General features: G+C 52.9%; 1 protein-coding gene across 1 annotated transcript; it reads left to right on the top strand.

Moving 5' to 3' along the window:
- IL31RA (interleukin 31 receptor A) lies at nt 1–23756 on the top strand. Its single transcript, XM_039913279.1, has 14 exons — nt 1–87; nt 5676–5793; nt 6796–7034; nt 8810–8961; nt 9813–9975; nt 12119–12336; nt 14099–14300; nt 15576–15761; nt 17986–18087; nt 18650–18796; nt 19576–19716; nt 21389–21482; nt 21921–21999; nt 22965–23756. The coding sequence occupies exons 1-14, from the start codon at nt 33–35 to the stop codon at nt 23457–23459; spliced, it is 2391 nt and encodes a 796-aa protein (XP_039769213.1). The 5' UTR covers nt 1–32; the 3' UTR covers nt 23460–23756.
- The last annotated feature ends 1262 nt before the right edge of the window (nt 23757–25018 follow it).

The raw sequence follows: 25018 nt of genomic DNA, 5'->3' as shown, positions 1-25018 counted from the left end.
TCTTCCTTCCATCCTTCTGAGTCACCAGGAAGATGTGGCCTTGGGCCCTTTGGGTGTGTCCTCTGCTCTGTGGCATCAGTTTAGCAGGTAATCAATGCCTTCTCTGGAAATGCAAACTGTGGCTTATTTCATTTACCTTTGACCATTTCTTGTGTTTTGACTCCAGATAAAATGCTCATTGTTTAAATGTGCCAGAAATCCCAGCCCTTGTTTCCATGAGTTTCAGCTCACCTCCCCCCCCCCCCCCCACCCCGCCCCTCTTGAGAGGGGCAGAGTCTGGCTGGAGATTTTTGGAATCTTCCAACCGAGGCCTCTCCGCCTGGGATCTGCCCTGCTGGTCAAACCCCTAGTCCCAAGAGTGGGTTACAGCATCCCTCCTTCCGGAACCAGTGGTTCTGACGGGGCAAGGGAGAGGCAACCTTGTTCTAAATGATTGTTCTCCTCCTGCTCGAATACCTTTCCACTGCCAAGCCCAGAACCAGCTAACTATATGATGGGTTAATGTGTCATATAATTATCCCGAGCTTATTTGTCACAACGGATTCTCTTTATGGAACGGCTGTCGGCTGTAGTCTCAAGACTGTAAGCTCGTTGTGGGCGGGGAAAGTGTCTGTTTATAGTTCATTCAATTGTTCAGTCATATTTATTGAGCACTTACTCTATGCAGAGCACTGCAGTAAGTGCTTAGCACTGTATTAGTCATTCGATCGTATTTATTGAGCACTTACTGTATGCAGAGCACTGTACTGTTGTTTTATTGTCCTCTCCCAAGCACAGTACAGTGCTCTGCACACAGTAAGCGCTCGATAAATATGACTGACTGTCTGGCTGAAATGAACACCCCGCCGGGGTTGGGTTTGTAACTTGCATCTGTATTAACCGTCGGGTGGTCAGGGGTCAGCCAGATACCCCTTAGGCTCGAGCTCAGCGCTGGGCTCTTCTCTGGTCCTTGCTGCCAACTTGGACTCCTGGGAGAGATTTCTTCTTACTGAAGTAGACTAGAGGGAGATGCTTGGAAGTGAAATGTTTCAGATTCCAGCTCAAGGGATGGGGCTGGCTGCAGCTTTGCCCTGGCTGGGTCCCAGTCTATCAATCAATCACATTTATTGGGCACGTACTGTATACGTACTGTATGCGGAGTACTGTGCTAAGTTCTTGGGAGAGTACAATACAACAGAGTTGGTAGACATATTCCCTGCCCACAGTGAACTCACAGTCTAGATGGAGAGACAGACAGTAATATAAGTAAACAAATTACAGATACGTTCCTAAGTGTTGCGGGATGGAGAGGTGAGTAACGGGAGCAAATTGGTGTGACTCAGAAGGGAGTGGGAAAAGAAGAAATGAGGGTTTAGGGAGGGTCTCTTGGAGGAGGTGTGTCTTCAATAAGGCTTTGAAGGTGGGTCCCGCTTGTCTCTGGAAAGGTGAGCCCCTCCGTGTGGGCTGCGTGGGTTGCAGATATAACAATAATAATAATAATGGTATTTGTTAAGCGCTTACTATGTGCCAGGCACTGTTCTGAGCGCTGGGTGTCACGTGGCCGTTTTGACTGGGATGAAATTCTTGGCATTGTTCCCCCCTACTTGAAAAACATATCTCAGTGAGTTGTGTTATGCTCTTCCAAGCCCTTAGTACAATGCTCTGCACATAGTAAGCTCCCAATAAATACCACTGATGGTGATGATGATGACGAATGGATGAGAACCAGGTGGGGAGAAAGGTTGTTTGCCTCCCGGAAGCCCCCTGTCTTATGCCCAAGTGGCCGTGAGATGATTTCTGGGGAACTGGGAGTTAGTGACCCATGGTTTCTGCTCTGTTCCCTGCCTTTCTGTGGCTGTGCTAAGCTTTCCCAGCCTCCTGGCACGGGGCCTGCCTTGGCACGATTTTGCAGACACTGATACCGGAGCCAGTTCACCACAGCCTGACATTTGGAGGGTTAGACAGAAAGTGAATTGAAGATAAATGATTCAGGCATTGTGATAGCCAGAGAGGATGGTGTGTGACTAATGAATTTTGCCAGCCTCAGGACTCCTTGCCCCCCGTGCAGGATCAGTTTAGATCGGCCCTTTGAGACCAGTTATGTGGCCCTGGGGGTGGAAAGGAATTCTTAAGAAACCAGCAGACAGAGACTCTGCCTCTGGGCACCTTCCCCTCAACCAGACAACGTCACTGTGAGGGGACAACTCAGAATGCCGTGGAAAAGCTGTCTGGGCTGGAATTTGGGAATAGGGAGGGATCCTCCAAACTCTAGGAGGAATGAGATCACTGGAAGCTCTTATGGACATAGGACACTGAGACACATGTGACAGATGTTCATTGCGGGAATGACTCCGAGCACGTAGTATGTCATCGTAAACAACACTTTGTAGAAGTCCGCCTGAACTTGGAGCGTCTCTCTGGGGGGGATCGCTGACCCAGCCGTCGCCAGCTCCGGACTCTCTGACCCGGCCCTCTCTGGCTCCAGACCCACTGGCTCCCCGGGTCCCTGTGAACCAGAGCGGAGATGGAGGGAGGTTTGCCCTTAAAACATACAAACACTGGATAAAAAGAAGCAGCACGTTCTAGTGGATCAAGCACAGGCCTAAGAAAGAGTCAGAAGGACCTGGGGTCTAATCCTGGCTCCACCACTTGTCTGCTGCGTGACCTTGGGCAAGTCACTTCACTTCTCTGTGCCTCGGTTAACTCGTCTGTAACATGGGGATTAAGACTGTGAGCCCCATGTGGGACAGAGACTGTGTCCAACTTGCGCTTCGAACAGCGCTTGACACAAAGTAGGTGTTTAACAAATGCCAGCATGATTATGGTTGTTATTATTAATAAGGTCCAGGGCAGAGCAAGGTGAAGGAAGGAAAGAGATCCGATGAACTTCAGGCCCGGGGTCAGATGTGGGAAGAGGGGAGGTTGAGTCAGGTCCAGTGTTCTCCAGAGGAGGGAGAGCTGGTCACGGGTTCAGAGAGTCCCCCTGTGGAAGAGAAACAGAGAAGAAGAGGGAGGAATGTGGTGTGCTGAGTTTCAGGGGGGCCAGGGGAGTGAATGGCAGCACTGGGCTGGGAGGTGGAAGCCAGGCCCGGCCAAGGGCGTGTTAGGATGGGGCTGAAGGTACCTGGACTCTGAGAGAGCAGACGGGTCGCGCCTCGATTTCGGAGATGGATGGATGGGGTGGGGCTGGGACAGTTTGAACGCCACCTCTTGTGTCGCCCTGACTGGCTCCCTTTGCTCTTCCCCCCTCCCGACCCCACAGCATTTATATCCAGATCTGTCATTTTATTTATTTCTACTGATGTCTGCCTCACCTCATCTGTAAGCTCACTCTGGGCAGGGAATGTCACCATCTATTGTTGTACTGTACTCTGCCAGGCACTTAGTAAAGTGCGCCGCACAGAGTAAGTGCTCAATAAATATGAATGAATGAATGAGTGGCTGCCGAAGTTTCAGCGGTGGGAGCCCCGGGAGGCTGAGGCGGGGGGCGGCTCTTGATGTGCCTTCAGAAGACCCTGAGCCAGGACTTGCCCCGACACGCAGGGCCGAGCGTCACTGGCAGGCCTGGGCATAGCCCTAGGGAGTCCATCGCCCATCGAGCAGGGACAAGACGGCAGACCCCCGGCCTTGGAAGGGGTGGTCCTTGGAGAGGGACGGATGTGGCTTGGGCCCAGCCTGTGGGACTACAGGCAGGAGGAAGAGGAAAGGGGACAGACAGGGCCGGGGCAGTGGAAACAGTTGAAGGCCTGAAGCTTAGGCCTCACTGTAGAGTGGCCATCTCTCCTCCTCCTTTAACCCAGCCCAAGTATTGCCTTTCTGCTCTCCTCTGGCCTCTCTCCCTGGCACCAGCAAGGCAGGGGGCAAGGCCTAATTTCACCCTGGACAAACAGCTTCCATCAGGCAGCTGGTCCAGTTCAGCTGGGAACCAGCTGGGAGTCCTGTAAGGTTTCCAGAGATTGGGGCAAGTGAGAGGGGACAGTGAGAGGCTCTGGGGATTTGTTTTCCTGTGTCCCTCATGCCAGGGCTGGAGGTGATGGCCTCCTCATTCCTTTCAGGCCTTTTTGCTCGCCTGTGGCCCGGCAAGCAGAGAGTAGGAGGAAAATCTGGGAAATGAAGGGGTTTGGCAGGCGAGGCTGGGGGAGGCCGAGGCTGTGCACTGCGTTGGTCAGAGCCGGGGTAGGAAATTCCCCACTGACAGGGGGGAACACTGCTCAGTTGCAGGATGGCAGCTGGTGAAGCCAGTGCTCATTTTCGAGTTGGCAGCCCATGAGGACTGGGTTCGTTTTCTGTTTGGCAAGTGGTAAGGTCAGTGCTCATTTTTGGGTTGACAGACTTCTGTTTCAGGAGAGATGCCATCTCAAAGAAATGCCAGGAAATAAGAAAATTCCCACTAAATGGATCAATGCAGGAAGAAGGGACATTTAAAATTAAACTGAAGGAGATCTCTTACCTAAAAGGACAGCAAAGAGCACTTTTGAAGTCACAGACTCTGAATACTTTTTAATCCTTCAGGAAATAAAATACAAATAAAAGTTTTAAATGACCACAATACATAAAATCCTGAGAAATAGCAGGCGATAATTGCTAACAAAGCCTGAGATACGTAAGCCCCACCGGACGTTACTTCCAGTCGCTGCAGGGAAGATGGATCTCTTACCATCCTCTCATTCCACACACCCAATCTCTTCCATACTGCTTCCTGTCAGGCTGAATGTTCCTCTTGGCCAGAGGTTGGGAGATAGGCAGCACTGATAGGGTGGAGGTGGAAGGGGCAAAGATCTCTTTTCTCTCTCTTTCCCTCTCTCTCCCCACTGCTCCCAACATGATTCTGTGTGACCACTGGGTGAAGCTAAAGAAATCATTGCAGCCGTATGGGGCAAGTAGACAGGGCTGGGACTCGGGTATCTGGCTGATAGGATCCTCTCACGTTTTCCTGCTCACCTTCATGCTGGTTTGAGCGGGCACCACCACGGTACCTGGCAAATTTTTAAAATGAGTCTGGGCAGATGGTGTAGGCCAAAGCGGGGACCGAAAAATGGGTGGAGGGAAAGTGCCTAGGAATAGTGCAGTGGGAGGGGGTGGGGTAAGGGCCGAGGGTGTGATGGGGAGCGATCTAAAGCCATCATGTCGGGACTGGATCAGGGACGGGAAACTACGAGCAAAACTTACGTCTCTGGGAAACCTCATCCCATAGTACGATAGTTCACAATACACTGATACTTTTGAAAAGCATTTTCCATATTTGCCTTGGAATACGCCTGCCTAATGAATAACGTCTTCCCCCTAGTCCTTTTCCTCTTTGGAGAATAAGATTGAACTGGGCCTTTAACTTACAAGATGGTTAGAAGGTCCCAGCTTGGAAATGCAGTTGGCCATTCCTCCCCAGAGTTCTGCTACCCTGTCCACCCCCTCCCACCTCCAGGCCCCCAGTCCTCCTTGTCAGATCCTCTCTTGCTATAACTCTGGGCATTTTGGTCTTGTGTCACGCACTTGTGTGACATGCTTGTGCCACGTGCCCGCTGGGCCTTTCAGGGATGGTCTCATCCCAACTCGCCCTGCTCCGGTAGCCCTTCTTGAGGGAGGAGTGGAGCAGGACGGGGCTGTCCAGTGGCTCCCGGCTCCAGACCTCCGGCAGCTGCGTAATCGTCGCACGGTGTTTGGCTAGCAGACTAATGTTTGTTCCCTGTGACTTCCAGCCCCCCCAGACAAGCCACAGAATATTTCCTGCAGCCTTTACTACAATGAAAACCTCACTTGCACATGGGATCCGGGAAGGGAAGTGCATCCAGCAAATTTCACTGTTTCTATAAAATCGTAAGTATGAGCGAAAGAGGGGCCCGGACCAGTGGATGTGAGGGTTTCTCTCCGGTGTCCTGCTGAGACTTCTGAGAAATTATCCAGCTGTCACCCTCGTTCCCCCATCCCAGAGGCTCAGGATCCTCAGGGCCTTGGCATGGAAAATTGGGGACAATCTCCAAGTCCCCGGGGCCCAGTGTGTCGTGGGCTTGGCTTGGGGAAGTCAGGCTTCTCTCACTGTGAAAAGTAGCAAGGCTTAGTGGAAAAAACACAGGCCTGGCAGTCGAGGAGGTTTGGTGTTCAAGAGGCCTGGGGGTCAGGAGGCTTGGAATTGAGAAGACCTGGTAGTCAGGAGATCGGGGCAGTCTCTGGCCCTCCACACTGGCCTGAGTGGCTTCCCGTGAGGCTCAGATAATGTCTCCGGCATTATAAAAAGGATTGAGGACTGTCAGCCCCATGTGGAACATGGACTGTGTCCAACCTACTTATTTTGTATCTACCCCGGCACTTAGAAAAGGGCCCGGCGCAAAGTAAATGCTTAGGAAATACTGAGCGCTTGGGAGGGTACAATGTATCAGAGTTGATAAACACGTTCCCTGCCCACAAGGAGCTCACAGTCTAGAGATTTCCAGAATGAGACTCCTCTAAGCACAAGTCCACTTTTCCCTACCTGCACTGGGAGAGTTCTTCCCGGCTCCGCTCCAATCGTTTGAGTCTGTCGCATAGGTTTGCCGTGGCAGGACTTCCCCGTACCCTATGAAGCTGACTCCGGGCCCTCAGTCAAAAGGACATGAGTTCTAATCCTGGCTCTTCCACTTGTTTGCTTTGGGACCTTAGGCAAATCACTTCACTTCTCTATGCTTCAGTTACTTCATCTATAAAATGGAGATTAAGACTCTGAGGTTGACGTGGGGCAGGGATTGTGTCCAACCCAATTTCTTTGTATCCTCCTGCGCTTAATACAATTCCTGGCACGTAGTAAGCGCTTAATAGATATCCCATTATTATTATTACTGTTAGGTGGGGGGACCCACCGCACCGGACACTGCCGCTCGCAAACCTCGGTCTCCTGTCCTTCTCCAGGGGCCTTTCTACCAAGAGCATCGTCCACCGCGACCTCTGCATGAGTAGCACCAACTCCTGCTCCTTCCGGTTCTCCGAGCTCCTCTACCCCTCCGTCAGCATCATTGAGGTCACTGCCGAAAGTGCCTTTGGTGTTGCCACGTCGAACGCCACCGTTTGGAATCTCCCCAAGATCGGTAACTCTCGGAATCTTCTCTGAGCGTTTCTATGGGTACTTTGTGTCAATGTCCCCCCTTTAAAAAAAAAAATATAGCATTCGTTAAGCGCTTACTAAACGTCAAGCACTATTCCATTCTAAGGTAGATGGGAGATTATCAGGTTGGACACAGTCCCTGTCCTACAAGGGGCTCACAGTTGAAATTGGAGGGAGGATTTAATCCCCATTTGACGGATGAGGTAACTGAGTCAATCAGCTGTATTTATCGAGCACTTCCTGGGTGCAGAGCACCGTACCAAGGGCCTGGGAGAGTACATTATGGCAATATAACAGACACATTCCCTGCCCACAATGAGTATACAGTCTAGAGGGATGTGAAGTGACTTGGCCAAGGTCACACAGCAAGCCGTTGGCAAGCCTGGGATCGGAACCTACTTCCTCCGACTCCCAAGCTCGTGCTCTTTCCACTAGGCCACACTGCTTCTCTCCTCCAGAACAGGGGGGCTGGGGGAGGGAGGAGCAGGTTGATGTGCTGATGGCCAGGGTTGCAATGGGCTGCTGGAAGGGGCAGTGTGGGGAGATGGACGTTAGGCTGGGTGCTGAGGGGCACAGAGCTTTCCCCTGAACGGTTTGGCTGGGTAAAGGGCAGCTGGTGGAGAGCCTTGAAACCGAGGGTGCGGGATCTGTCCATCCTCTCGTCGGTTCTGGGTAACAACCTTGGAACAGAAGAGAGGTTGGTGGATTTCCCTTTCTGCCTTCCCCATAACTGCAGGCTTCCCACAACAGAAGCAGCGTGGTTTAGTGGAAAGAGGCCGGGCTTGGGAGTCGGAGGTCATGGGTTCTAATTCCGGCTTCGCCCCTTGTCAGTTGTGTGAGTTTGGGCAAGTCACTTAACTTCTCTGTACCTGCGTTACCCCATCCGTGAAATGGGGATGAAGACTGCGAGCCCCACGGGGGACAACCTGATTCCCTTGTATCTACCCCAGCGCTTAGAATGGTGCTTGGCACATAGTGAGCACTTAAATGCCATTATTATTATTTTTATTACTTCTTGATTCCCCTCTGGGTCTACAGGCCATACAGGCATGAGAGACTGCGTGCAGCCCTTGCCTCTGCCCTCCTTTATTTTTTTACGGTATCTGTTAAACACTTACCGTGGGCCAAGCGCTGTACTATGAACTGGGGTAGATACAAGATAATTTGGTTGGAAATAGTCCATGTCCTACATGGGGTCACAGTCTTAATCCTCATTTTGCAGATGAGGGAACTGAGGCACATAATAATAATAAGAGTACTTTTAAGTGCTTACTACATGCCAAGCATGTTCTAAGCGCTGGGGAAGATACAAGTTAATCATGTTGGACACAGTTCCTGTCTCACTTGGGGCTCACACTCCTAATCCTCATTTTAAAGACGAGGCATCTGAGGCACAGAGAAGTTAAATGACTTGCCCAGAATCACACAGCAGACAAATTGTCCCCGGAAAGGCGGGATCATTTGCCGGACCTTGTCGCGTGACTTTGACTCAGTGGAAAGAGCCCGGGCTTGGGAGTCAGCGGTCATGGGTTCGAATCCCAGCTCTGCCACTTGTCAGACGTGTGACTGCGGGCAAGTCACTTAACTTCTCTGTGCCTCGGTTCCCTCATCTGTAAAATGGAGATTAAGACTGTGAGCCCCACGTGGGACAACCTGATTACCCTGTATCTCCCCCAGCACTTAGAACAGTGCTCTGCACATAGTAAGCGCTTAACAAATACCAACATCGTTATTATTATTTCACGTCTTTCGTTCTAGTGAGGATAGGTCCACCTACGATCCGAAGCGTGGAAATGGCCCCGGGGACCGAATCGTCCCTTCTAATAACTTGGGACAGGCCTTCTCTGACTCCTGAGTGGTATGATTTAATATGCTGCCTTCGGCACAGGAAAGCGAACGGTGTCCACTGGGTAGGTTATAACACTACTGCTTTGTCGTCCCTCCCAGCGAGCCAGCACTGGCTGAGGGGAGCCATTTGGGGGATACTGATGGCCCCAGGTTCCCCCCAGGTTCCCCTAGGAGAATGTGGGTCTAGTGTGCAGTGAGCAGCGGATTTCTGTCTTATGTGGGGCCCAGTAGAGGATACCTCACTCGCCCCTTCCCAAAGGCTATGTCCTCTGAGGAAACACCGGCCCTTAGTCCTGGAGACTGTGGGATAAGTGCCTAAGCAGCGTGGCTCAGTGCAAAGAGCCCGGGCTCGAGAGTCAGAGGTCAGAGGTTCGAATCCCGGCTCTGCCACTTGTCAGCTGTGTGACTGTGGAAAAATCACTTAACTTCTCTGTGCCTCAGTTACCTCATCTGTGAAATGGGGATTAACTGTGAGCCTCACGTGGGACAACCTGACTACCCTGGATCTACCCCGGCGCTTACAACAGTGCTGTGCACATAGTAAGCGCTCAACAAATACCAACATTATTATTACTCTGTCCCAGGCACCGTTCTGAGCACTGGGGTAGATAGAAGCTCATCGGGTCCGGCCCAGTCCCTGTCCCACATGGGGCCCACAGTCTTAATCCTCATTTCAGAGATGAGGTGACTCAGACGCAGAGAAGTGAGATGACTTGCCCGAGGTCACACAGCAGACAAGTGGCGGAGCCGGGTTGGGAACCGAGATCCTTCTGACGCCCAGGCTTGGGTTCTACCCACTAGGCCATGCTGGGTTTCAGGCTACCGGGGTGAAGGGAGAGCGTTGGCATCGACTGGGGGGAACCTCTTGGCTGCTAAGTAGACCTGCGCTCAGACTCTTTCTGCTTTCCCTTAGGAACAAGTGACCCTCATCATGAGACGCAGAGAACTGTCTGGGACGCACACCCTCTCCGGGCTGGACTGTGCGGTCTACGCCGTGTCCGTGCGGTGTGCGGTGAATGACTCTGAGTTCTGGAGCGCCTGGAGCGAAGAAAAATCGGGAACCGTGGAGAGGCCAAGCAAGCCGACCCCTGCCCCTCCCGCCCCAGCCGTGCTCCTGACCGCCGGGGAGTCCACTTAGATCAGGGCTTCCCAGTCGGGATTGTCGAAGGCCCCACCGTTGACCCGATCAATCGGTGATATGTATTGAGCGCTGACTGTGCTCAGGACACTGTAGTAAGCGCTTGGGAAAGTGTACTACAACAGAGTTTCCTGTCCGCACACCTGCCGCCCGTGGCGTCTGTTAAGCTCCTATTATGTGCTGAGCGCTTGTGTTTTTATAACCCCACTGCCAGAGCTCCAATGGGCCAAGCACTTCTCCAGTGGGACAGATTTGGGATACGTTAAACACAGAAAGCTAAATGATCAATTTTAGGAGGCTGCCATGGAGGTTCAAAAGCAGCTTTCACGCGATCCCATAAAACCGGATTTTCCAAAATGCCGGGGGTAAACAGTCAATATTAATGAATGGAAGTTAATGGATATTGGCTAGGTCCAGCTTCAAACGTGGGAGATTTAGGTGATTTAGGGATGTCGGACCCTTCAGCAACTCTTCAGCGTGGCTTGGTGGCAACAGCGCGGGCTCGGGAGTCAGAGGACGTGGCTTCTAATCCTGGCTCAGCTGTGTGACCTCGGGCAAGTCACTTAGCTTCTCCGTGCCTTGTTACCTCATCTGTAAAATGGGGATTAAGATTGTGAGCCCCACGTGGGACAACCTGATTACCTTGTATCTACCCCAGCACATAGAACAGTGCTTGGCACGTAGTAAGCGCTTAACAAATTATTATTATTAATTATTATTATTTTAGTGCTCTCTTCCTACACATGCCCACTAGCAGCTTGCAGCCTGCTCACGGGTTGGACACGGTCCCCTGACCCACACGGGGCTCACAGTCTTAATCCCCATTCTACAGATGAGGGAAGTAAGGCTCAGAGAAGTTAAGTGACTCTCCCAAGATCACACAGCAGACAAGTGGCAAAGCTATGATCAGGATCCATAATAATAACGGTGTTTGTTAAGCGCTTCCTATGTGCCAAGCACTGTTCTAAGCACTGGGGTAGATACAGGGTAATTAGGCTGTCCCAAGTGGGGCTTACATTTTTCATCTCCATTTTACCGATGAGGTAACTGAGGCACAGAGAAGTGAAGCGACTTGCCCAAGGTCACACAGCAGACAAGTGGTAGAGCCGGGATTAGAACCCATGGCCTTCTGACTCTCAGGCCCGTGCTCGCTCCACTACGATTCGGGCTACTTTCTGCTGTTCTTGATTGAGTTCATTGTCCATCCTTCCACGGCCAGTTTCCTTTGCTGGGACCCCCTGGGGGACAGGCAGCATGGCCTAGTGGATAGAGCACGAGACTGGAAGTCAGAAGGACCTGACCTCTAATGCCGACTCTGCCACTTGTCTGCTGTGTGACCTTGGGCTAGTCACTAAACTTCTCTGTGCCTCAGACACCTCATCTGTAAAATGGGGATTAAGACTGTGAGCCCCATGTGAGACAGGGACTGTCCTCAACCCCGTTTGCCTGTATTCACCCCACCGCTTAGTACAGTGTCTGGCACATTGTAAGTGCTTAACAAATGCTACAATTGTTATCGTCCCCCACTCCACTGCAGTTGGATGCCCGAGATCAATCATGCGGTCGCATTTATGTACCGAGCACTGTACTAAGTGCTCAGGAGGGTACAATACGACAGAGTCATATTCATTCCCTTAGTGTAGTTATAATGTATAATGTGTAGTTACATACGTTCCCTTCCCACAGCGAGTTTACAGTCTAGAGGTGGAGGCAGACATTAATATAAATTATGGATATGCACCTAAGTGTTGGGGGCTGAGGGAGAGGCGAAAAAAGGATGCAGAGGCGATATAAAAGGGAGTGAGAGAAGAGGAAAGGCGGGGGTTAGTCAGGGAAGGACTCTTAGAGGAGGTTTACTTTTGATGAGGCTTTGGATGTGAAGAGTAAGGGTGTTCCGGGCCACAGGCAGGACGTGGGCGAGAGGTTGGTGGGCAAGATAGATGAGACGGAGGGGCCCCCATTCCCACCCTCAGGGGCACGGGCTCGTCGAGAGGCTATTTTCTTGTGGGGGGCGGCATCTGAGGGAGGGGGACCCCCTTTATGCCTCGCTGTCCCCTCCCCCGGGCACTTGTTTCACCCAGCCAGGATCCTGGCTTCTTCACAGCTTCCCCGGCCCTGGGTCCAAAGGCTCCGGATGGCTCAGCCCCATTCCGGCCCTGTCCCCAGCTGTCTCAGTGGAGTTCCCGCTAACCCTCTTCCTCTCTGTCTCCTCCCAGGTCAGATGTGTGGCGGCGACCTGTGGAGAGTTATCGGGCCCACTGGGCCGGACGGGAATCGGACGGTGTGGCTGATGCGCAAGGTAAAGCTGCCGAGCTTTGCCAGAAACACCACCGGCGCGGGCGCCCGCCCCGGGCAGCCTGGAGACCCGGGCAAATCCGACAAGGACGAGGCTAGAAGGGGGGCAGGGCTGAGGGCGGTCTCGTTCTCCCCAGGAGCCCCAGTCCACCTCAGTGGATAAAGAGTCACGTGACCCACAGCCCTCTCCTAATCAATCAATGAATAGTATTTACTGAGTGTTCACCGTGTACGGAGAATTGTACTAAGCTATTGGTAGAACAGAATTATTGGACACGTTTCCTGCCCGTAGCGAGTTTTCCGTCCAAAGCGAGAGGCAGACATTAATATCATTAATAATAATTATGGTATTTGTGAAGCGCTTATTATATGCCAGGCACTGTACTAAGTGCAGCTATGAACAGAAGTGTTTTGGGATTGGGAGGGGGGATGAATAAAGGGAGCGAGTCAGGGTGAGGCAGAAGAGAGTGGGAGAAGAGGAAAGGGGCTTCAGTCGTTCCCTAAGGCCCTACTGGAGTCCAGCCTAGGAGCATGCTTTTTTTAAATCGTATTTCTCAAGCGCCTACTATGTTCTTAAGCGCTTACTAAGTGTCAGGCGCTGTACTAAGCACTGGGTAACTACAAGCTAATTAGGTTGGACACAGTCCCTGTCCTGCACGGGGCTCACCATCTAAGTACGAGGGAGAACGGGTACTGAATCTCCATCTTACAGTTGAAGAAACTGAGGGACAGAGAGCTTAAGTGACTTGCCCAAGTCACAGAGCAAACAGGAGGAGGAGCAGGAGGAAAATGAAGAGGAGGAGAAGGAGGAGGAGGAGGAAAATGAAGAGGAGGAATAATATTTATTAAGCACTTACTGATTGTGCGCAGAGCAATGTACTTAATGCTGAGAGAGAGAAAATCCACAGGTGGGAATTAGAAACGGTCGATGCCGCTCAGGGGGCTCACAGTCCAGGTGGGGAGGAGGGACCGGAGACGGACGCATCAGGAATGATGAAACGTTAAAACACAACATAGACAAATATACAAAATAAAAACAAAAACAGTAGGGCGCCGTGGCAAGAGGAGCAGAATTTCAGGCTCGTAGGGACTCAGAGTTCCGGGTCCACCCGCAGCCACGTGTCTTCCCGAGGTTTTGTGAGGGGCTCCCGGAGTGGGTTTTCTCCCCGAAGCAGGCACGAAGTATGACAGGAGAAGGGACCCTCGGAGGCAGGAGGGAAGGTAGAAGTTACTTCAGATGCTTTTCAAGTAGGGTGTGTGAGTGTGTGTATGTCTAACTGCCTATACTTGGGTGTCTGCCTGCGTGTGTCCGTCTTTGTGTGTTTACATGGGTGTTTTTGTGTGGGTTTCTGTCTCTGTGTGCTTGTGTGTTTATGTGGGTGATGATCTAGATGTCTGTGTGTTTGTGTGTCTGGCTATATATCACTCTGTATATAGTAAGTGCTTAACAAATACCATCATTATTATCGTATGTGTGTGTCTATTGCTCACACTCAGAGTGCCTATGTGCGTGCGCGTGTATGTGTATCCATCGGTGTGTAAATCTGGTAATCGTATATTGGGGTCCACAGCAGTTACGCGCTTCTCCATAATTTATTTATATTAATGCCTGTCTCCCCATCTAGACTGTAAGCTCACTGGGGGCAGGGAATGCGTCTACCATCTCTGTTAAATTTGTGGTCTCCCAAGTGCTTAGTAAAGTGCTCTGCTTAGAAAATGCTCAATAAGCACAATCGATTGATTGATTGACTCCGGTTCTCTGTCAGGGATGCTGCCGGCGCTCCTCTGGCTACAGCGTACACGTCAGGCCGGAGAAGAAGCCGTCTCTGGGTCGGACCGTGACCGTGACCAGCTGGATGGGCGAGCTGTCTTTGACAGGAGAGGCCTACCTGGTGTACCTGGTGGACTCTAACTCCACTGCAGCATCTGCCAAAGCCACCCTGAGGATCCCGCCCGTGGGAGAAAGCCGTACGTTCCCTAGAATTCATGCATTCAGTCGTATTTATTGAGCGCTCACCGTTTGCGGAGCACTGTACTAAAGGCTTAGAAATTACAGTTCGGCAGCAGAGACAATCCCTACCCAACGACGGGCTCACGGTCTAGAAGGGGGGAGACAGACAACAAAACGAGTAGACGGGCATCACTAGCATCAAAATAGATTAATAGAATTACAGCTGTAGATGCATCATTAATAAAATAAATAAAATAATACGTATGCGCTAATATACGCAAGTGCTGTGGGGCGGGGAGGGCGGTAGGCAGAGGGAGGGAGTAGGGGAGGGGAGTGGCAAGTTCCCGCCGGCCAGTTGCCCGTGCCCGGTCTCTGTGGATGAAGTGGGGCCTCCGGCCCACATATCAGAGGGTTTTCTTGCCGCGCTCCAGGTCTTAGCGTTGCATCTCCGCTTGGTCAGAGGTGTGAGGAGTCGTGGGTAGAGCGGGCACCGGTAACGTGGCTTAGTAGATAGAGCACGGGCCCGAGAGTCAGAAGGACCTGGGTTCTAACCCTGGTTCTGCCACACCTCTGCTGGGTGACCTTGGGCGAGTCACTTCACTTCTCCGGGCCTCAGTTCCTTCATCTGTAAAATGGGAATGAAGAGCGTGAGCCCCAGGTGGGGCAAGGACTGTATCTAAGCCGATTAACTTGAGCTGATTAACCTTAGCACCTAGAATAATGATAGCAATAATTATAACAATAATAATTATGGTATCTGTTAAGTGCTTACTATGTGCCAGGCACCGTACTAAGCGCCGGGGTAGATACAAGCAGATTGGGTTGGACATTTTACAAATGAGGGAACTGAGGCACAGAGAAGTCAAGTGACTTGCCCAGGTTCCCACAGCAGACAAGTGGCAGAATCGGGATTAGAACCCATGAACTTCTGACTCCCAGGCCTGTGCTCTATCCACTACACCATGCTTGGCATTTAACAAGTATCATAATTACGATGATTATTATTATTTTTAAGAGAGTAAGAAAGGACTCTAGAGCTCAGCCCAGAAAAGTGTTCATTTGTTCGTTCGATTGTATTTATTGAGCACTTACTGTGTGCGGAGCACCCCGCTGATCGCTTGGGCGAGTACAATATAACGATAGACACATTCCCACTCCCTCACTGTCCTGGCTAAGGTGTCCTGACGGTCTAGAGCTGTCGGCAGCGGCAGTGACGGTGGCGCCGGGCACGGGGTTGGCGGAGGGCAGTGGTGCTGTAGCAGGCTGGTTGTGACTCGGTTTCCCCACGTCAGCTCCCCAGAGGATCAACGCGGTGACGGTGCGGCCCGTCAGCGGAGACGGGCTGGTGGTGACGTGGGACGCCCCCGCCTCGGACGTCGACAGATTCGTGGTGGAGTGGCGACAGGATTGGGAGACGGAGTCCTCGGCCACCTCGTGGGAAATCGTTTCCCGGGGCGGGAGCTGGACAGCTGGAGGAGGTAACGGACCCTCTTGGTCGGTATTCGTTCAGTCGTGTTCCCTGAGAGCTTACTGTGTACGGAACATTGTGCAAAACTCTTGGGGGAGGACGCTATGACGGTAGACGGACGTATTCCCTGCCCACCACGAGCTTACAGTCTAGAGGGGGAGGCAGACATCAACACAGATAAATGACTGACAGATGTGGACATAAGTGCCGTGGGGCTGGGAGGGGGATTTATTATTCATTAATAAAGGGAGCAAGTCAGGATGATACAGGAAGGAGTGGGAGAAGAGGAAAGGAGGACTTAGGGAAGGCCTTTCGGAGGAGATGGGCCTTCGGTAAGGCTTTGAAGGCGGGGAGAGGAATGGTCTGTCGGGTTTGAGGAGGGAGGGCGTTCCGGGCCGGAGGGAGGATGTGGGAGAAGGGTTGGAGGCCGGATAGATGAGCTCGAGATCCAGTGAGAAGGTTAGCATTAAAGGAGGAGGCCACTGGGCATCCTGACGGGGGTCACCGACCCCAGTGTCGCCGGGCCGTCCGGAGCCAGGAAGGGGCTCGCTCGAGGGAGCGGGAGGCAGCGCCGCTGAATTTCGCCCTGCTAATGGGTTGAAACGATCAATCGGTGGTATATATTGAGCGCTTACGGTGTGCAGAACACTACGCCGAGTGCTTGGGAGAATTAGTGGACACGTTCCCGGCCCAAAACGAGCCTATAGTCTAGATTTTGGTCTCGGAGATGGCTCGGTGGTCTCTCTGGTCTCTGGACCCTGAATCTTTTCCGTTCGTTCATTCGGTCGTATTTATTGAGCGCTCGCTGTGGGCAAAGCGCACCGTACTAAGCGCTTTCCCCGGGGGCGGCACAGTTCCCCTCTCCATGGAAGGACCGGGAATGGGACTATGACATCTCCAAATTCCGCCCCCCTCCGCCCCCGCCAGGCTGGAACTACATCCGGATTCAGAGCAGCCCCTGGCCATTGGGACCGCGTGATCCAAACCCCACATGACCCATACACACGGTCAATCATTTATTGAGCGCTTACTGTGTACAGACCACTGTACGAAGCACTTGGGAGAGTACACTGTAACACGCAACTCCACATATATCGACACACAGCCACCCATATAAAACACATCTTGACATGTAGACCCACATCTACCTAAAGAAACACACGGTCCCCTTGACACGTAGAAATTCACACAAACGTACGTGCGCCTCCAGATGTATGCAGACACAGAGGCTTGGGAGTCTGAGGTCGTGGGTTCTAATCCCGGCTCCGCCACTTGTCAGCTGGGTGACTGTGGGCAAGTCACATAAGTTCTCTGTGCCTCAGTTACCTCCTCTGTCAAATGGGGATGAAGACTGTGAGCCTCACTTGGGACAACCTGATCGCCCTGTATCTCCCCCAGCTCTTAGAACAGTGCTCTGCACGTAGTAAGCGCTTAACAAATACCAACATTATTATTAAATTAGGTGGCCAGGCAAGGTCTCCCAGCTCAGCCCGGGGGAATAGCCAGCCCTTTGTCCGGCCTCTTGTCTTTCTCATCCCGACCCCCGGCTGGACACTGAGAGGGACGCTGAAGCGGTGTGGTCTAAGTGGAGTCAGAGGACCTGGTTAGGATCTCGGCTCCACCTGTGATCTGCTGTGTTGCCTTGGGCAAATCACTTCATTTCTCCACGCCTCAGTTTCCTCATCTCTAAAATGGGTTATTCGAGTCTTGTTCTTCCTCCCACCGAGACTCAGAACCCCATGTGAGAAGGGTCTGTATCTGGCCTGATTATCTTGCATCCACCTCAGCGCTTAGTTCAGTACCTGGCACAGAGTAAGCACTTTAACAAATGGCACGGTTATGATTACCGAGCTCTTTCCCACCGCAGGACTGTGGAAGCGGCGAGGCCTAGCGGAAAGAGCACGGGCTTGGGAGTCAGAGGATGTGGGTTCTAATCCCGACTCCACCACTTGTCTGTTGCGTGACCTTGGGCAAGTCACTTAACTTCTCTGTGCCTCAGCTAGCTCATCTGTAAAATGGGGATTAAGAATGTGAGCCCCACGTGGGACAACCTGATCACCTTGTATCCCGCCCAGTGCTTAGAACAATGCTTTGCACATAGTAAGCGCTTAACAAAATGCCGTCTACCCCAGGGCTTAGAACAGTGCCTGACATATAGTAAGCGCTCAACGAATACCACGATTATCAATAGTCTTATTATTATTGCACGGGCTTTGTTTCTTTGCTCTTTTCAGACCGCTTCCTGCCATTCCAGTGCTATAACATCTCCGTGTACCCGCTGATTAAGGAGGTTGTGGGAGCCCCAATTTCCACCCAGGTCTATTTTCGGGAAGGCGGTACGTACGGGCAGGGCCGGGCCGGGCCGGCTGCGGCAGGGCAGGCAGAGAGCTGCTGGACACCGGGGATGGAGAAGCAGCGTGGCCTAGAAACTAGAACACGGGCCTGGGAGTAAGAAGAACTAGAGTTCTAATCCCGGCTCCATCACGTGTCTGCTGCGTGGCCTTGGACAAGTCACTTAACTTCTCTGAGCCTCAGTTACCTCATCTGTAAAATGGAGATTAAGAGTGTGAACCCCATGTGTGTCCAACCTGATTAATTTGTATCTACCCCTGAGCTTGGAGCAGTGTTTGGCACCTAGTAAGCACCGTAATTATTATTAGCATTACTTATTAGAGGCAGGAAGGGGCTTCTTCTCCCAAGTTGCCCAACGGCAGTGTTGCTCACATGGTTTAAGCGCCTTTCCCAAAGTCACTTAATGACTAGGAGAGATCCCAGCTGCAAGAGCCTCAGGAGGGGACAGAGGGAGAGGGAGAGAGAGGTCCCATAGATGTAAGTGACAGACGAGCTCCTGGAATAACGGGGGCGCTTCCCCGGTTGACAGCTCTCTGGGTTCTCTAGTGCCTTCGGAAGGGCCCGTGTCTAGGGCTGAAAACTTGGGAAAGCACGAAGTGACGATCAGATGGAAAGAGATCTCCAAGAAGAAGAGGAACGGCTTCATCAGAAACTACACCCTGTTTTACGGGGCCGTCGGGGGAGAAGAGATGGGTGAGTCCAGCGATTTGCGAGACACTTCCTGCCGGGGGATGGAGCCTCTCAGCAGCCGGAGGCTCCAGAGGGGACGGTTTTGGTCTCGTGGTGTCCTCTCGGTCTCCGTTCCCTGCTCTCCTGCCCTCGTGGACACTGACCCTGGGGATGGGGAGGAAGGGGGCGAGAGTCTTAGGGGCGAGCAGCAGTGCTGAGCCCTTTGACCCTGAGCTCTCTCAGAGCCTGACGGACACCGGTCTCTGTGTCGAAGCCCTCATCTGCCCTTTGGTGTGCTTGGACCCCAAGACTGAACCCTATTTGGGACAGGGACTGTGGCTGCTGAATTATCTGGTATCTACTCCAGCACTTGGTACAGCTTTTGCTCATAGTAAGCACTTGACAGATACCAAAATGTTCATTATTATTATTATCATTTGCAGCAGTTGACCTAGTTTTGGGGTTTTGGTCAGTGGGGGAAGCAAATATGAGGACAGTCCAAGCTCAAGAGTGGGTAGTCTGAGAGCGATAGGGATATAGGGACAAAAGACTTTGCAGGACAGAGATGTGTTGAGGAAATGGACTTCTGCACCAAAAGAGGAGAGGCCGGTATGGGTCTTATTCGCGTGGGACGAGCGGACAGCATCCGGAGCCCGGCAGCGTCCGTGAGGGTGGAAGGCAGTTGGGGGCAACGGAAGTCCGAGAGAGGACATGGGTGAAAGGGCAGAGAAGGAGACTAGAGTTCAAGGGTGGTGATTCGGTGGTACGTAATCTCATCACCTCATTTGTCTGCTCTCCTGCAGCCAGGACGGTCAATTCCGGTTTCCTGCAGTCCACGCTGGAGGGGCTGGAGCCCGACACCCAGTACACTGCCCGAGTCCTGGCCAGCACCAGCGCCGGCGGACGCAACGGCACCAAGATCAACTTCCGCACGCTGGCCTTCAGTGAGCACTCCCTAAGGGACGGCGGTCCCGGACAGCGGAGGATCTGATCCGGGGGGGGAATCCGGAAGGGGCAGGAGCGGGAAAGTCCAGGGGCAGCCGGATGAGCCGGGGGGAGGGGTCGGACTGAGTGGCGGAAGCTAATCGGAGGGTGGGATTGATTGACTGAGGGACTCAATTGGGTCGGGGGGGGTGGTCGCTGAGCAAGGGCTGTGATCGGATCGGAAGGTGCGGGGAGTCACCGAGCAGAAGGAGCTGAGTGGCTTTTCCTAGTAATAATAATTATGGTATCTGTTAAGCACTTACTATACTCTAAGCGCTGGGATAGATACAAGACAGAGGGGTAGGACCCAGTCCCTGTCCCACATAGGGCTCACAGCCTTAATCCCCATTTTACAGATGAGGGAACTGAGGCACAGAGAAGTGAAGTGACTTGCCCAAAGTCGCACAGCAGACAAGTGGCGGAGCCGGGATTAGAACCGTGGCCTTCCGACTCCCAGGCCAGTTCTCTAACCACTAGATCACAAGCGTGGCTCAGTGGAAAGAGCCCGGGCTTGGGAGTCAGAGGTCACGGGTTCGAATCCCGGCTCTGCCACTCGTCAGCTGGGTGACTGTGGTCACTTCACTTCTCTGTGCCTCAGTTACCTCATCTGTAAAATGGGGATTAACTGTGAGCCTCACGTGGGACGACCTGATGACCCCGCATCTACCCCAGCGCTCAGAACAGTGCTCGGCACATAGTAAACGCTTAACAAATACCAACCTTATTAGATCACGCTGCTTCTCTACTGTTGTCTAAGAAAACAGCTTTCCGTGGAGACTGCAGAGTTTCCTCCTGGACCGGGTCTCAACTCAGAATAACTGATCTCTCCGCACGCACCTGACTCAGTCCACAATCGGTGGTATTTATTGAGCGCTCACTGGGTGCACAGTGCTTTACTAAGCTCTTTGAAGAGTACAATAGAGGCGGTAGACCGAATCCCTGTCCCGTGTCAGCTGGGGCAGTGGGCAGGGCAGCCGTGAGCTGGGTGGTTAGTGATGCAATGGACTAGAAATCAGATCTGGGTTCTAGTCCCAGTCCTGTCACTGGCCCGCCGTGTGACTGTGCGCGAGCCACTTAACCTCTCTGAGCCTCCTTATCTGTAAAACGGGGACTAGACACCTACTCGTTATACCGCTTAGATGGCGGTCCCAGTGGGGGACGGGAACTGGTCGGAACTGTTGATCTTGGGTCTTTCCCAGTGTCCGGCACAGTGCCTGGGCACAGGGTAAGTGGTTATTAAATGTCATCGCCATTACTGCCGTGAAGACTTTTCAGAGAAAATCCGGTGGGGCGGAACATTCGTTCAATCGTATTTATTGAGCGCTTACTGTGTGCAAAGCACTGTATCAAGCACTTGATCAGGGTAGGAGAGGGTAGGTGGGAGATTGAAAGCGAGAAACGATTTCTGGCGTGGAAACAGAGGGGTACCCGGGCGAGTCCGTACTGGGAGACGGGCCGCCCGTCGGCGCCTGCATCCTAGAGTCTGCCCGGGGGTGAGCCCAGATGGGGCGGAGGGGCCTGAGGGGGTGGAGCTAATGCCCCCAGCTGCTGCGAGGGGCACGGCTCGGCAGGGAGGCCAGGCACACGACCCTCACGAGAACCCGCTCCCGCTCCGTTTTCTCTTCTCCTCAGGCAACCTCGACATCCTCCTCCTCACCGCTCCCATTGGAGGGAGTCTCCTTCTGCTCATTGTCCTGGTGGCCGTGTGTTCCCTCTCCAAGACCAAGTGAGTCAGGATTGGGATGGCTGGGGCTGGGGCTGGGACCGGATCCGGTTCCGGCAGGGGCGAGGGGGGTCACCTCCCTTAAAACTGAGCCCGCCTTGCTCTTTCGTCCCAGGGGCTGGGCCGGGCCACCTGCCAACCTCCTCCTACCTTCCGGCTGATGTGACGGGCTGGGTCTCTGGCCTCCCGGAACCCATCTAGCTCCACATCTGAAACCCTGCCCGCCCCCCGACCCGCCGGCGAGTTCCCTCCTAGCTGCTCCAATCTCTGGTGGGCACAACAAGTCCTCTTCCTCACGTCCCAGGGCCTGGAAGTTTAGGGGAGCGGAGGATTCTGGAAGCTCGGCTTCTGCTAGTCGAAGTCTGCACAGGCTGCTCATTCAGAGGGTCGGGAAAACTCCTGGAGGAGGAGATCTCGGCAAACTTCCTTTCTCAATTGCAGGTTAAAACAGGCCTTCTGCCCGCGGATTCCTGACCCCGCGGAGAGCGTCCTCTCCGAGTGGCTGACCCGCATGAGCACGGTAACGGCTTTTTCAGCCCAGTTCTTCCGGCGAATTGAGAGGAAAAGGCCCGGGATGGGTTGGTGTGCGTTCCACAGAGCAGCTGTTCTGGGGACGGGTGGTCTTTCGGCCAGCCCTGGGCCAGGCCCGCGGGGCGAGCGGGACCTGGTGTAGCCCCACGGGCTTTGCCGGGGCCAGGATTACCACCCACTCAGTCCTGCCCTCTGCAGTCTGTCCCTGCCTCCCCCCACCCCATCTTCCTCATCTGCCCTTCTCCCCTCTTGGCCCTGGGGCAAAGCTGAGGTCAGAGCAGTGCCACCTGGAGAAGAGTCAAAGGCCTAGGCCTTGAGAAGCAGCATGGCTTAAGGGATAGAGCACAGGCCCGGGAGTCAGAAGGAGCTGGGTTCTAATCCCGGCTGTGCCACACGTCTTCTGTGTGACCTAGGGCAAGTTGCTTCACTTCTCTGGGCCTCAGTTTGGCCTCAGTTCCCTCATCTGTAAAATGGAGATTAAGAATTTGATCCCCATGTGGGGCCAGGGCTATGTCCAACCTGATTAACTTGTATCTACCTCAGCACTTAGAACAGTGTCTGGTACACAGTAAGTGCTTAACAACTGCCACCTAGACACCCCGGCCCAGGACCCACCTAGGAATCTCTGCTCTTCTGAATTGAGACCAGGTTTGACCCGCGAGCCTCGGAAGCTGCTCGGCATCCCTGTGGCACGTGGCCCCGAGGTCCCTCCGGGGGTTCCTCTCCTGAATCAGAAGGACCTGGCTTCTAATCTTGGCCCGGCCATATGTCTGCTGTGACACCTTGGGCAAATCGCTTCTCTGGGTCTCGGTACCTCATCTGTAAAATGGGGATCAAGACTGTGAGTCCCATACGGGACATGACCGTGTCCGATCTGATTAACTTGTAGCTACCCCAGTGCTTAGAACAGTGCTTGGCTTAACAGGTACCATAATTATCATCTTTATGGGACAGGCCAAGGAGCGGCTGAAAGAGAGACCATCGGACGACTTGCCGAACCCCAGCAACTCGTGGGCGGAAAAGCCTGGGTCCTCCCCGGAGGAGTTCCCTGACAAGCTGGTGGTGGACTGTTGGAACATCTTGGAGCAGGAAGCCATTTTCCCCAGAGCCTCAAGGCGGTGGCGGGTGAGCTCCTCGTTTGGGGAAGAGTATGAGTATGTGCCATCTCTATCCAGACCCAACTCCTGGGGGTTGGTCAGGAGCCCAAGCAGAAGCCCCTGCTTGCCCGAGGAAACGCCGGAGACCAGTCCGGGGCCCACCCCTGAGGCCGCCCCGCAGCCCAGCCCGCTCCAGAACCCGGGCTCCGCCAAGAGCGCGAGACCGGGAGGGCTCCTTGAGGAGCCTGCGGCCTTAAATCGGTACTTGAAGAATTCGGTCACGGAGAGGGAGTTCCTAATTTCTGAGAACTTTGCGGACCTGACTGGGAAAGGAGTAGTCAGACAATCTTAGTGCCACCCCAGAATCCCAAGGTGGGCCCGGGCTCGGTCTACGGTGGAGGTCGGACTGGCCGCTTAACAAATACCAACATTATCATCATTATTACCAGGGGCTGGGTGCCTGAGCCACCCAAAGAGCTGGTTGACAGAGGGCACTACCCTTTATTCCCTTATGCGGTGAAGAATTCAATATGGCAGCTTCCATATTGACTCCACCTCATCCAAGTCAAGCAAGCTGTCCATCAAGAGTATTTTATCTAGCCTCTACTGTGCACTGAGTGCTTAGGAGAGGACAGTTGAGTAAGAGAAACAGCATGGCCTAGTGTAGAGAGCACAGGCCTGGCTGTCAGAAAGAACTGTGTTCTCATCCCAACTCCGCCATGTATTTTCTGTGTGATCTTGGGCGAGTCACTTTGCTTCTCTGGGTCTCAGTTCCCTCATCTGTAAAATGGGGATGAAGACTGTGAGGCCTACGTGGGACAGGGACTGTGTCCAACCCAATTTGCTCGTATTCACCCCAGCGCTTAGAACAGTGCCTGGTATATAGTAAGTGCTTAACAAATGCCACAGTTGTTATTATTATTATTATTTTTGTTATTATTGATACGGTCCTTCCCCTCAAGAAGCTTAAACTTTAAGGGGGGAGAACAACGGACATTTGGAGCAGGAGAAAGAAACTATTACACTTGTTGATGCAGGCATATGGAAAGTGGAAGAAATGATAAACGTGTGAGCACAGCGTAAGTGGAGAATACGCATGTGCTAAGGGTACATACGGGCTATGGATGGCTGTTGGCCGGCCACGACGTGGGGTGGTGGAGCTTAGTTGGGGAATAAAGGCCTGTGACCATACCCTCCCTGCTGGGGGGAGGATAGGATGAGAGAGTTGTTGCCCCCAGGAGGGAGGCATGTGAGTAGTCAAAAATAAAAGACTGGAGCAGACAGAGGGCTGGTTGAGGCCTCCCTTTCACTTAGCTCCATCAGGTGAGAGGAGAGATGAACCTCACTAGCTCAGTCCTAAGTGTTAGAGGCCTTAAGCCCGGAAATAGCCGCGACTCTTCATTGCTGGGGAGCCACTGTCCTTTCTGGAGCTAGGAGGCCCCGTGTGGAAGCCATCCAAGTTATTTTGTTGCTGCTGTTGTTTTTAAATGATACTGGTTAAGCACTTACTAGGTACCAGGCACTGTATTAAGCACTGGAGTAGAAACGAGATAATTAGGTTGGAGACGGTCCCTGTCTCACCTGGGGCTCAAAAGTCAGAGGGAGGAGGATTGAGTCCCTTTTTTACAGATGAGGCGACTGAGGCACAGAGAAGGGAAGTGACTTGCCCGAGGTTATACAATCGACGAGTGGAGGAGCTAAGCCTGGTTTCCACTTGGCCATGCTGCTTACCCACAGGTTTGGCCCACACTCGACAGAAGGGAGGGAGGGGAACTTGTAGAAGTTGCTAGGGGTGAAGGAAACTCACTCCTGTGAGCTAATTGAATTATTATGTTTATTTCCATAGAGCACTTTGCCAAGCACAGGGATGATGTGAGCAAGGAGAAGGGGGCCTAATTAGTTTGGGAAGGA

This window comes from Ornithorhynchus anatinus, chromosome 10 (assembly GCF_004115215.2).
Source record: "Ornithorhynchus anatinus isolate Pmale09 chromosome 10, mOrnAna1.pri.v4, whole genome shotgun sequence".
NCBI lineage: Eukaryota > Metazoa > Chordata > Mammalia > Monotremata > Ornithorhynchidae > Ornithorhynchus > Ornithorhynchus anatinus.
The sequence above is the reverse complement of the archived record's forward strand: the minus strand, read 5'-3'. Positions and strand labels throughout refer to the sequence as shown.